Source organism: Bombina bombina, chromosome 11 (genome assembly GCF_027579735.1).
Source record: "Bombina bombina isolate aBomBom1 chromosome 11, aBomBom1.pri, whole genome shotgun sequence".
Classification (NCBI taxonomy): Eukaryota; Metazoa; Chordata; class Amphibia; order Anura; family Bombinatoridae; genus Bombina; species Bombina bombina.
Window position 1 is genome coordinate 40,454,705 of NC_069509.1, and position 14,564 is coordinate 40,469,268.

Sequence of the window (14,564 nt, forward strand, 5' to 3'; positions counted from 1 at the left end):
TAGTGGCAACATGAATCCTGCTGTACTAGGTGCACTTACCTGGTATCCCATACCAGTCTCAACACCTGTACCTGCTTAGTTATCTGTACCTGCTGAGTCTCCTGTACTTGCTTAACCAGTGGCAAGTTACCTAAATCCTGCGTTTGTCAACTGCACCTACCTGGTAGCTAGTATTATCAGCTGTACCTGCAGGGTTTCCTGTCCCTGCTGTATCCCCTGAAACTTGTTGTTGGACTGATCTCCCAGTGCCCAACCTTTGGCCTTGCTTTATTCCATGGTACCTTGTTGATGGACTGATCTCATGGTACCTGACCTTTGACCATTTCTTAGTTTCAGTTCTTCTTGTTTTATTAGTGTCTTTAACTGACTTTTTGTTTCCTTTGTATCTATTCCTGTACTTGAGTCCCACTCACCTAAATCTTCAGAGAATAACTCAGTCAAAGAGATGTAACTCGCACAAATGGTTGAAGCCATCACCACCTTGACCTACAACTAACTGGTAACCCAATCAGAATGCACCCTGCAGATCAAAATAGACTAGAGCATCGACTTCAAAGCCCTCTGTAAGATTCTGTTCACCCCTGCTCCATATACGAGTGCTTCTAGGCCTGAAGCAGCAACAAACTATACATTTGAACCACGAGTTTCTCTGCCTAAAATATTTAATGGAGATGTCTCAATATCAGACTTTTTTTTTCCACTTCCTGACAGTTTCTGTTTTATTTACAACCTAGAACTTACCATTCAGGTTTTATACAAATTTGTACAGAATTTCTCCCCTTACTGGGGAATCACACTTATGGGCTCATCATTTTTAGTCACTCATAGCCCTATCTTGGAGTCATGGGATCACTTTCTGCAAGGTTTGAAGTCACAATATGAAGACCCCGTTAAGGCCTACACAGCTCAAATAAAATACATGCTTGAATAAAGGGCAGGAGGGACGTGGAAGAGTATGTTACTGAATTCCGGCCCCTTGACACATTATTTACTTGGAATGAAGCAGCTTTCCTAGATCAATTTAGGTTGAGCCTATCCGAAAGAAGAGCTTGCATTAGTGGGAGTTCCTGCCACCTTGGAAAGCCTAATCTCTTTGTCCATTCAAATTGACTCATCTCAAAGAAAGACAGATGGAAATGGCAGCTGCTCATAGTCCTCCATGCAGATGCCCTGTCTATCATCCGCCTACAACCCCAGCTGTTAATACCACAGAGGTGCCTAACAAAAATAAATTATCTTAGGCCCTCTCCCTGACTCAGAGAAACAACGAAGGAGGTCTTTGTAACTCTATTATGGGAAACCTGGACATATAGCTTGAGTATACACAGCCAAGCCCAAGTCTCCTAGAGGTAAGCCACCTCTTCCTCTCTTGTCTATTGAACAAATGCCCAGATACTCAAAACCTCACTTGTCCATACCCATCTTGTTGCAGTGGGATTAGAATGCAATTGGTTTGCCCCTCATTATAAACTCTGACACTTCTTGAATACCCAACTAGCCCAAAGACTACAGATACCCCTATTTCTCTAAGAAAAACCCGGTTTATATTTAACTTAAAGATGGTTCATAACTTAAAACTGGGCCCATCATTGAGGAGACATTGGGGTCAAATTATCAAGGACCGAATGGCCCTTGATCTCCATGTTTATGAGCGAGCCTTAAGGCTCGTCGGAAACAGCAGTTAAGAAGCAGTGGTCTTAAGACTGCTGCTCCTTAACTGGATCCGCCGTTCGGGTTGATTGATAGCCCCTGCTAGTAGCCGATTGGCCGTGAATCTGCAGGGGGTGGCATTGCACAAGCAGTTCACCAGAACTGCTTGTGCAATGATGAATACCAACCATGTATGCTGTCCGCATTCAGCGATGTCTGGCGGACATGATACGCTACAGCGTATCATGTCCGCCAGACATTAATAAATCGGCCCCTGTTTCTTTACAGGCCACTGTGGGGCCCCACATGTATTTCTTCTGGTACTTGGTCTCCCCTGGTTATGGAGGCACAGTTCACTTATTGATTGGGAAACCAGTATAGTTAAATTCAGATCCCAGTTTTGTCTTCACCTTTGGTTCCTTACATCCATTCCACTTTTAAACTAGAATCACCATCCAGTACTAAACTATAACTCCCGGAGATGTACCAAGGTTTTCAAGATGTCTTTGAGAAGAAAGGAGCTGATACTCTTCCTCTTCATAGGGAATTTGATTGACCAATTCATCTCTTACCTGGGCACAGATTCTCTTTCTCTGTATCTATCCTTTGTCTGAGCCAGACCCAAGGGGAATATAGTGACAAGAACTTAAAGAAAGGCTTGATTTTACACTCCAAGTCACCTGCCTGGGGAGGAGTATTTTCCATTGGCAATAAAGATGGAGGTGTCTGTCCCTAAATAGATTACTGAGCTCTTAACGACACCACTGTAAAAAATAAATATCCGCTGCTTATCCCAGAACTGATGAAGTATAAGAGGAATATATTTTACTAGCAGCATTTTTGCTAACAAGTATTTTTCAAAATTCTTCTATTCGGAATTATTTAGATGAACTCATACATTTCACATTTGTTTATTATGTCCCTTTAAAGGGACATTATAATGCTAAAATGACATCCTCTAAGTTGTCAGAGCAGGGATGGCCAACTGCTTGCCCATGAGCATTTATGGAAGAGGGTCAAACAAGGTGGCCATAACTTAAAAAAAAAGCTCTTTGGAGGGTAAATACATACATACAGACCCTCCTTTATTAACCCCTTAAGCACCAGAACACAAAAGAACCCCCCCCCCACTAAAGTCTTTTAACCCCTTAGCCACAACAACCTCCAAAGTAAAACCCCAATCAAAAAAACCTTCTGCTATTGACTACCTCACTAGCAAATCCAGAGTGCAAGAAAAAAAAAATCTGAAAACTTTTTACCTCCAAAACCCCAATGTATAATGCCCTTCTAATGCACCCTAACCTTACCTTCCACCTCTGTAGCACAAGTACCCCTAAAGCTATACTAAGGGCTAGATTACAAGTGGAGCGCTAGTTTATAACACGTCCCCAAACAGGGCAATTATCGCTTATAAAATTAAACAGAGATCAGATCTCTGGTTATTTTTTTAAATGTGCCCCAAATGCCCCCAAAATACAGTGTAGTGTATTTTATTAAAAAAGAAAACTGCACTATGCAGTTTTTTAGGGCTAAATTTAGTGACTGTGGGGTGTTAGGAAAAAAACAGCACTTAAAAGTGCCTTTACATTGCGGTCTATGGGAACTGTTTGTTCTCTATGAATATATATGTATATGATTATATACATATATATTTATATGTTAATATGCTCATAAACATATATATTTATGTGTCAATATGTGTATAGACACATATTAACACATAAATATATATTTATATAGTCATTAGGGATGGGCGAATGTGTTTATATCCAAATTCAAATGTTAGAACGAATGTTATGGGAGAAATTCAATTTACATAATAGAATGTTGATAAGAACAAATATTCTTAAAAATTCAATTTTTGAATATCACATTCAAATTCGAATATTACATTTATAAAACACAATTGTAGACTAGAAACACTATTTCGAATGTCACATTCGAATCGAATATCACATTTATAAAACATAGTACAGTATTAGACTAGAAATACTATTTCAAATTTGAATGTTACATTCGAATTCGAATGTAGCATTCAAATTAGAATATTACATTCATTAAACACAGTTGTAGACTAGAAATACTGTTTCAAATTTGAATGTCACATTCGAATTCGAATGTCACATTCGAATATTACATTTCGAAATTGAATGAATACATAGCTAAACATTTTATTATTCGAATGAATATTTTCGAATTTTATTCTAAAATTTGAAAACGAAAATTCGAAAATAGAATGTTAGAATACTATATAAACATTCGAAAATTCGATTTGAACGAACGAATGTATCAAAATTCGTTTTAAATTTTGAATTTTTAGAAACATTCGCCCATCCCTAAAAGTCATATACATATATATTTACACTTTGCTGCCATCGCTGTGCTAATTACCCCCTTTGATTTTCAGGAGGCCCATTTTTTGAGCACTATATGGCAGCAGTTTTGCAAGAATGTTATTCATTTGCTAGAGCACTAGAGGGCAGCACTATTTCCTGCCATTTAGTGCTTCAGACACCTTCCTAGGTATATCCTCAACAAAGAATATCATGGGGATGAAGCAAATTTGGTAATAGAAGTAGATTGGAAACTTTTTTTTAAATTGTATCTTCTGACTGGATCATAAGAGAAAATGGACACACTCTCCCAGTGGTTCCCGTTGAGGAGTGCAGACATCAGGTGCACATCCACTGCTATAGCACCATCTTGAGGCTAGGCTTCTATAAATCCTGCACTGGAGTGTGTGGAAATAAAGCATCTGTGAAAACAAAAGAGGGGAAGAAGCACCACACCAGGGGCAGATCTAAGAGTAGATGTGTAGACCTCACAATAAGATTTAATAAATAATACACAGTGCACTAACAAAATGAACCTCGCTTAGAGCCGAGGTACAGTACAAATTTCTGGTGTCTAGTCCAAGTCTTTCTGTATGTATCCAGGGATCTCCCAACATGAGAATATTCCCACAGTGGCTTGAGCAACGGTGGACATATGGAAAAATGGGCAAATAACAGTGCCAACAAATAGTAATAAAATCATGATAAAATAGCAAATTCAGATACTCCTAAAAACAGTGTTTGCAAACACTGAGACATGGTGATAAGTGGGCGACTGGGCGTGGCCTTAAGAATTTCACAGTTCCAATCCCGCTACGTCAGAGGCTTCCACCGTTGTTTAGGCCACTGTGGGTATTGGACAGTGATATCTCCACCCACAGAAGCACTTGTTAGCCCTGTGGTGGTTATAGCTTCACTCCAGTGAGCCGTGTAAGGGGACAGGGAATATTTTCATGTTGGTAGATCCCTGGATACATACAGAAAGACTTGGACTGGACACCGGGATCATCTGAGTGATGAACGTTTGTAGTGTACCTCAGCCCTAAGCGAGGATTATTTTGTGAGTGCACTGTGTATTTTTTATTAAATCTTATTGTGAAGTCTACACATCTACTCTTGGATCTGCCCCTTGTGTGGCGCTTCTTCTACACTTTTGCTTTCTCTGACTGGATCATGAAAGAACATTTTTAGTTTTCATGCTTAGGAATTTGACTATTTTTTTGTGGGATTTCGCTTGTTTAACAACTTTACCCTAGTGCAGTGAAAAGCACTCACAACATTATTGCACACACAAAAAAACAACTACATGTTATATGAGTATAAATGGAAGTGGTGTAGATTTAGCGCCATCGGTATTAGCATTTAGAGTCCCACTTGTAATCTAGGCTTATGGATTTATCGCTGCAAAGGCGTTAACCACAAAAATAAACTCCCACTTAGATTCTGCAAATATGGCCTCTTTGGACCAGTCAGGGGCAGCAGTGCCATGTAGCTGTCAATCACCTGCAGCAGCTCCCAAACAGGAATTTACCAATGTATTTAACCGCTATGGGAGGTTAAACACATAGCTAAAGTCAGTAATTCAAAAATAAATACATATTCTAATATTATGTAATATGTTATATTAAAAGGACCTTTTAGCAAAATGAAGATTATGCTGTTACAATTTAAAGGTGTTCTGAATGTTCGCTGATGTGATTGTGTACATAAAAATATTATTTTGTGGTTCAGACAGAGCATAACATTTAAAAAAAGGTTTCCAATTTACTTTTAATATCAAATTGACTTCATTCCCGTGATATTATTTGTTGAGGAGATACCCCTGGAGCACTAGATGGCAGGAAACAGTGCTGCCATCTAGTGCTTTTGCTAATGTATACCATTAGTACTACATGACAGGAATTAATGCTGCTATCTAGTGCTCTTGCTAATGTATAACATTAGTACTACATGACAGGAAATAGTGCTGCCATCTAGTGCTCTTGCTAATGTATAACATTAGTACTACATGACAGGAAATAGTGCTGCCATCTAGTGCTTTTGCTAATGTATAACATTAGTATTACATGACAGGAAATAGTGCAGCCATCTAGTGCTTTTGCATATATATAATAATCTTGCAACAAAGCTGCCATATAGAGCTTGAGAAATGCGCCAGCTCCTGAGCTTATGTCCCTGCTTTTCAACAAAATATAACAAGAGAACAATGACAAATTGTTACTAGAAGTGAAATAGAAAATTGTTTAAAAATCTCATGTTCAGTCTGAATCATGAAAGATAAATATTTTACCCATGTGTTTAGGTGTAGATAATTTTATACTGTGCCTCGTTTCCTTTTCAGAAGCTTATTAGAACCTCCCTGATAACAACTCTTATAGCATTTGGCTGAGTTTCCTGGTTAGACCGGAATTCTAAGCTCCTGAAACCTGGAATATTATTCTCTTGCTGCACAAAAATCTTTGTTCTCACGTTGTTGTTTTGTGAAGATTGTGACTGAATGGTGACATCTAAGGACAGCAAATAAACAATGTACTTTATTATTGTTTTGTCAATAGCAGAAACCCTTTGATGACTTCTGATACTGAAAACCCCATTCAACAACGGAGAAGAAAACTACAGTAACTGAAAAAGAAAGAAAATATGTTAGCGGAGCACGGTGGAGTTATTTTGCTGCTGTTACTTCATCACACGTGTAAGTTGTAGGTCCCTGCTCAGGCACTAAGTCATTAAAGCTCCCTGGGTCTGTAAATGCTCACTAAATGATATGTAAGTTGTAGGTCCCTGCTCAGGCACTAAGTCATTAAAGCTCCCTGCGTCTGTAAATGCTCACTAAATGATATGTAAGTTGTAGGTCCCTGCTCAGGCACTAAGTCATTAAAGCTCCCTGCGTCTGTAAATGCTCACTAAATGATATGTAAGTTGTAGGTCCCTGCTCAGGCACTAAGTCATTAAAGCTCCCTGCGTCTGTAAATGCTCACTAAATGATATGTAAGTTGTAGGTCCCTGCTCAGGCACTAAGTCATTAAAGCTCCCTGCGTCTGTAAATGCTCACTAAATGATATGTAAGTTGTAGGTTCCTGCTCAGGCACTAAGTCATTAAAGCTCCCTGCGTCTGTAAATGCTCACTAAATGATATGTAAGTCAGTCACTGAATACACAACAGGAACGTTTTATATCCAAAGTTCCATGACTCACTGAGGGGTGTTTCTTGCATTTCTGTATGACAAGAGACAAGCACAGGAATCTGAGTTGTAAAAATAAATGTCTACAAATTATATATAATTCTATCATCTATCTATCTATTTATATATATGTCTATCTATATATTTGTCTGTCTGTCTATCATCTATCTACCAATCTCTATCTATCTATAATCTATCCTTCCTTTAAATAGTAAAAAAGAGTGACATTTAGATAAATAATGATATAGCTTACATATGAATAATTTTCCCAAAAAAGTTCATATACAATATTACCTTCAGTTTTATTAAAGACCTGGTGAAGTCAGAATTAAAGGGCTTAAATTATGACAAGACAAGCACAGGAATCTGAGTTGTAAAAATATATAAGGCTACAAATTATAAATATATATATATATATAAATTTATATATGTGTGTCAAATAAAAGATTGTTTCTTTTTAGTTTGAAGAAGTTAATTTCTGTGAGTTTTATTAGCTCTCCATTTAGCTTTTTTTGATTGATCTCTTACTACAGCCTCTATAGCCTTACTATAGCCTCTATAGCAGTGCTTTCCAAACATTTTTTTTTTGTTTCCGACTTTTAGCCTGCTTGCTACGCATATCACATTGTTGGCACGTGATTGATACCTAGTGGGTCACAGATCATCTTAACCTATTGGCGCAGCTCAGTGGGAACTGAAACTATTCACATTGGCGGCTTTGTTGGCACATTGGCTCCTGACTGCAAAGAGTATAGTCTCCTCAATCGTCTCGTGACTGCACGTGTAGTCAGTGAGTCGGGCAGCAGTGTGTTTGCAGCGCGGGCAGTAGTCAGTACAACTCGCAGAGCTCTGAGGACGGCAGCTTAAACGCTGAGCTAAAGTCAGAAGTCAGTGGGTTTTTTTTGCAGCTAGCTCCCAGTAGTGCATTGCTGCTCCTGGTCTTGATATACGGATAGGAAGTGGAAGCTTAAAAATGCTTGATGATGAAATGCGAGTGTCTTTATCTAATATTCCACCAAATATTCAGAAACTGTGTTCATCCCATCAACCTCATACATCCCATTAAAATAGTAAGTAGCTATTGGTGTTATTAAACTTGTTTTAATTCTTGCACATACTTAAATACTGTTACTCGTAAATACATTTTGTTATTATATCATTTATGTTTGTGTCCGTATCTCTTAAAACAAGTTAGTTTAACCTCCTATTTGCTAGTACAACTGAATTACTGTATCGCAAAATGATGTAAGTTTTAAACGCGTGTCGCCAACATGAAAAGTTTGGAAAGCTCTGCTCTATAGCCTCTTAATAGAGGCTATAGTAAGAGATCAATAAAAAATCTAAATGGAGAGCTAATAAAACTCACAGAAATTTACTTCTTCAAACCAAAAAGAAACAATCTGATAATGTAACAAGACAGGTTCTAACCTATAATCCCAGCATCCAACATGTGAATAATATCTTACAAAACACATACACATTCTCCATACTGATCCCATTATTAAAAATATTATTGGAGAGAAATCCAAATTGGGTATAGATCTACCAATCTTCAGTCAATGATTAGTCCCAGTCATCTAAAAACTGATGGGAAAAAAGGAATCATTACCAAGGGGTCATACAAGTGCAGAGAATGCAATCTTTGTTATCATATGGTTACAACATAATCAGTGACAGATTCCACAAAAAACATACAATTGACTCTTACATCAACTGTCAAACTGAGCAGGTAATATATGTTCTACTTTGTGAATGTTACCTAAAGTACGTAGGTATGACCACAAAAAAACTGCGAACCAGACTTGGAGAACACTAACGTAATATCAAAAATGCTGAGAAAGATAAAAAAGCAGACAAATAAATTACAAGTGTGGCAAGTCATTTCCTTCAGGTAAATCAAAGTAAAATTAACAGCTTAAAATGTTTTGGTCTCCAACACATAAATCTTGGGATAAGAGGAGGAAATTTGGAATATGAGTTGCTAAAAGCCGAAACCAAATGGATCTACTTGCTCAATACTGTATATCCGAATGGGTTGAATGAAAATAATAACTACTTTTCATATTTATAGATGACAAATTATCATCTCTGAATTAATGAAGAAATAATCAGCCAAACAAATCAATATATCCCATACACCAATCTTTGAAATTATATAAATTCATATAATGTAAGCTGATCTATTAGCTCATAACAGGGATATGGATGACTCAATAACACTATTCATGTAGCTTGCCATTGTAGGCAATCAAGACACTTATAAATTATCACATGGTAATATAAACAAGTCACTATATACAGTATATATATATCACACTTCAGTATTATTGTCACATTGATGCTATATAGCTTTAGAGCACTAACCAATCACTATTTCTACACAATTAAAAGTACATTTATAGATGCACTACGCATCCAATTAGAAATTTATCATTTATATTAGATGGCATATAGTTTGTGAATTTAAGTTTACACATACCCACTTTGTGTTTTTTTACATAGCACACTTGATGCCCACCAGTTTATTTATGTCACCGATCACATCAAATCACTTAATCACAATGATGGTTTAGACATCCATATATCATGTAACATTGACCATTACAGATCACACAGATAGAAGGTGTCAATACAATGACAAGACATAATAATATAGCTAGTTATTTATATTGATTGGGTCTGAGTGAGTTTTACTTGGATTCAACCTTCCATCATGAAAGAGTAAAGATCCTATATACATAAAGATATATATGTATTCTCGTATTATGGATACTAATCCATAAATATCATGTATTTTTGATACACCAATTAGGTTTCTGCAAGTATCTGAGCTCATTCACTTGTACATAACATACACACAAGGTAGCACATCTGATGTAATATCATGTCTGACAATATATAAATCAATCCAAACTTGTTTACAACATAGTGTTTAATTTACAAACGTATTACACTTTATATATACTGTATATATATATATATATATATATATATATATATATATATATATATATACAGTGTATATATATACAGTGTATATATATATATATATATCTTTGATGGTCTTTTTATCCTCCATAACATTCTCTTGGAATACATTCGGCCAGATTACGAGTTTTGCGTTAGGAGCTATGCGGTGCTAACAAACAGTTTTCTCTCACCGCTCACTTTCCTACAGCGCTGGTATTACAGGTTTTTATAAACCCGGCGTTAAATGACAAAAAGTGAGCGTAGAGCAAAATTTTGCTCCACACTTCACTTCAATACCAGCGCTGCTTAAATCAGCTGTGAGCTGGTCGTACGTGCTTGTGCACGATTTCCCCATAGGAATCACCAGGGAGAGCCGGCTGAGAAAAAGTCTAACACCTGCAAAAAAGCAGTGTAAAACTCAGTAACGAAGCCCCATTGATTCCTATGGGGAAATAAAATTTATGTTTACACCTAACACCCTAACATGAACGCCGAGTTCGACATCGCCGACACCTACATTATACTTATTAAGCCCTAAAAATAATGTAGGTGTCGGCGATGTTGGGGGCAGCAGATTAGGGGTTAATAAGTATAATGTAGGTGGCGGCGATGTCCGGAGCGGCAGATTAGGGGTTAATAAGTATAATGAAGGTGGCTGCGATGTTAGGGGCGGCAAATTAGGGGTCAATAATATTTAACTAGTGTTTGCGAGGAGGGAGTGCGGTGGTTTAGGGGTTAATATGTTTATTATAGTGGCGGCTATGTACGGAGCGGCAGATAAGGGGTTACAAATTTTATTTTAGTGTTTGTGATGCGGGAGGGCCCAGTTTAGGGGTTAATAGGTAGTTTATGGGTGTTAGTGTACTTTTTAGCACTTTAGTTATGAGTTTTATGCTACGGCGTTGTACCATAAAACTCTTAACTACTGACTTTAAAATGCGTTAGGAATCTTGATGGGGTAGGGTGTACCGCTCACTTTTTGGCCTCCCAGGACAGACTCATAATACCGGCGCTATGGAAGTCCCATAGAAAAAAAGGGTTTACAAAGTTTACGTAAGTCGGTTTGCGGTAAGGCCAAAAAAGTGTGCGGTACCCCTAAACCTGCAAGACTCGTAATACCAGCGGTAGTGAAAGAGCAGCATTAGGACCTGTTAACGCTGCTTTTTCAGCCTAACGCAAAATTCGCAATCTAGCCGATTGTCTTTTCCATCTAATACAAGCAACCCTAAATCGATATAACATCCAAGGATCATATTATATAATGCGATAGAATGCAAAAGCAAGGATGCTGTAGATGCAGTCCGGATTCAAGCTGCCTCGTGACGTCATGAATTCCGATATCGCGAGATTTTGCATCTTTTAAATCCTGTAGAGCCCGGTGCTCCTCATCCTTTTGAGAAAGCCGTTAGGGCAAAACATGTCAAGGAAGGGAAGGAGAGTTGTGGGGCTCTCTTATGTTTTTTAAAAAAGCCGTCATTAGACCAACTCTGTTTACTTTAAATTATAGCCGTGGCTCCTTAATTTTAATCGCACATATCTTCAGATAGATAACTGCAGCTCTAGACTCCATGTTTATAGATTTAATAGCTACGTTATGTGGTTACTCTGCATGGTAACACTTAGACCAACAAAATCAGCTTTAGATGGGTTAGGAGACTTTATTAATAATTGTTGGTTGCAAGCTACCTTGTAACACATTCTACATAAATGCCAATCGTTACTTAGCGAGGCAATAGTGATATTGTGTTGGTTACAAGGTACTTTGTAATAAGTTTTAAATATATGATAATCGTTACATAGCGAGGCAAGAGGGATACAGTGGTACTACTTGCATCAGCCTTACAAATGTTGTCTCCGGTTCTCTCATGTCAATTGACACCTGCATTTAACAGCACTAGTTGAACACCTATAATTTAATGGTGTTATTTTCATTGTTGTCACTTATTTAGGTGTAATTCACCAATATACTGGGCTGTATATGAGCAGTTGCATTCTGCTGATTATTTAGATGATTCTTTAGGATCACAGCAGCTCTGGTATATTCATAGAGTATTATTCTTTGATTTGTGTTTTTACTATTTTCCCCTGATTTTAATAGAATTAAATAAAACGATATTTTAATTTGAAGTATGTGAAAACAAGTTACACCAAACACTACATATACAGACACAACACTGACTCACAATATATGGAATAAGTAGAGTGCTAATAGTGTATTCTTTTGCAATAGGTGGACTTTCACCCACCAATTGTTTGTGTAAATACTTTAATCAATACACAGCGCCTCATAGTATTATATATATATTTTTTATTCAGTATATAATACCTGAATTATATATAACTAAGCTAAATAATATTCCATTAGGTGGTGCCATTGCATTGGTCCTGCTTGCAAATATATATATATATAACACACAGCTAAGCTAAGATTTAAAAGCAAAAATGGAAAGGTTAGTCACCGCATCTGGCCAAATGGGACAAGCTCAGGTACCACGTCAAGGTCCTTTCCAATACCTGAGACCCTAAAACAGCCACACAATGCAAGCTTTCAAATCCAAACAAACTGAAAACAAGGGAAGGGTGCACAGGAATATGTAACCACCCTAGACATATACAAAACACGGAAGGGAACTGTACCTGGTCCGGTATGAGAGTGCAGTTCCCTTCCGTGTTTTATATATATATATATATATATATATATTTATCCATCATCTATCTATTTATATATATCATCAATCTATATCGATCGATCTAGTCAATAATATGTCTGTCTGTCTGCTATCTACAGTATGTATCTATGTATCTATCTATCATCTATCTATCTATCTATCTATCTATCTATCTGTCCGTCTGTCTGTCTATCTTTTTTATATGGATGACACAAGATGTTTGAGTACAGTGTTCTATTAGTATAGATCTCAACTGTGGTACATCCATGTCCTGCTCACTTATGTTATGGCCTTTGTCTCTTTATAGATGCACTTCTGGAACTGACTGTTCCACCATCTACAAATGCTTTTGTTGGCTCCAGTATTGTTCTGCCTTGTACTTTCCGTGTGGATAAACCATCTATAAATCCCAAGTACCTTGCCATTTTCTGGCACTTTGGGGAAACAGAGCTGCTTAAATATGACAACAAAGGGACAGTTCTGTCAACATCAAGGGTGACTATAGATGACCAGGCCATATTACAAGGCAATGCCTCTCTGACTATTCCTGGTGTAACTGTATCTGATGAAGGAACCTACAAGTGTTTAGTTATTTACAGCCCCGACAGACAAGAAAAGCGAATAAGGTTGAATATTAAAGGTAAGTACTTATGTGTAAAATGTTAACACTCAACTATTGTGAAGTATTGCAGTATAAATTGATAGTTTTTTCTTTTGTTAGACTAGTTTTCTCATCTCACCTTTTTTGACCAATATTTTCTGAGACCAGTAGTAAATCTTCAAAACTCATAAACATTTAAGTAAATATGTGCATATACACTGGGCATTCGGGTTTACAGATCAAGTGTAGAAGAATAAATATAACTCATTATATATTTTATATGAATTATGTGTTGTTGACCGAAATTGAGCCTATTTCTTTAAGATTTACACAATAATATGTGTTGCAATTAGTGATAGAGCCTACAAATAAGTCCCAGTTAGAGTGCAGAACTATGTCAAGTGAACAAGGGCAGAGAGAATCCCGAAACGCGTATAGCACTCAGCCTGACCGAGACTATCACTGGATTTGCACTTGTTTTTATTTGCCTACATTTGTTTTTCTTGCATCTAATAAAAAACATATATTTTTAAACTTTGCTATGCTGTGATAATGAGACTGGAAGTGTGGGATTACTTTTTCCTGTAGAAGAAAAAAAAAGCTACAACATTTGGCAATTTGAAGTCAGACCTCCCAACATTTCCAAGACAGTATCTGGGAGACTTGGTGTAAGTCAGGGTGATCTGAGAGTGAAGTTACTACAACAGAGGGAAGAGTCACAGTGGTTAGAGTAAGAATAGGCAGTGAGTTGGGTAGGGAATAGGTGGAATAGGGTGTTATATAGGTGGGGTAAGGGTGGAGTAGGGTGTGGCTAAGTTATCTTCAGCAAAGGGGGGATTTATAAGGTTTTAGGGAGCTGCGGGAGAGGTAACAAGTAGAGCTCTTAAACCTTTGCTATTTTGTAAGATGCTAGAATGTTGGAAACTGTGCAGTGAATATTGTAGCTAAATGTAAAGTTCCCAGAGCTATGATATAGGAAAATGACTCATGTGATTGCTGATCAACAGAGAGTCACTGATTTGGTCTGCAAACCCATCTAAGGGCAAGCTTACGAGTGGTGCACTAACTGCTGCGCCTGAGTGAAAAGGGGTTTACTGTGGATCTTTGCGCAACTTCAGAAGTAGCGCGAGAATTACAGGTTGAAAGTAAACGCGTACAC

The 14,564-nt window shown here is 37.4% G+C and overlaps 1 protein-coding gene across 4 annotated transcripts in view; it reads left to right on the plus strand.

The window, feature by feature from the left end:
* The window catches only part of LOC128642024 (uncharacterized), a 141,730-nt gene that overhangs the window by 16,854 nt on the left and 110,312 nt on the right, over positions 1-14,564 (plus strand). For 2 of the 4 annotated variants that reach the window (XM_053694660.1, XM_053694662.1), the window contains 2 exons: positions 6,539-6,675; positions 13,112-13,444. In XM_053694660.1, coding sequence (XP_053550635.1) covers positions 6,624-6,675; positions 13,112-13,444 — 385 coding nt within the window. In that variant the 5' untranslated portion in view covers positions 6,539-6,623. The remainder of the gene's footprint in view (positions 1-6,538; positions 6,676-13,111; positions 13,445-14,564) is intronic. The other 2 variants (XM_053694664.1, XM_053694663.1) reach the window with 1 other exon arrangement.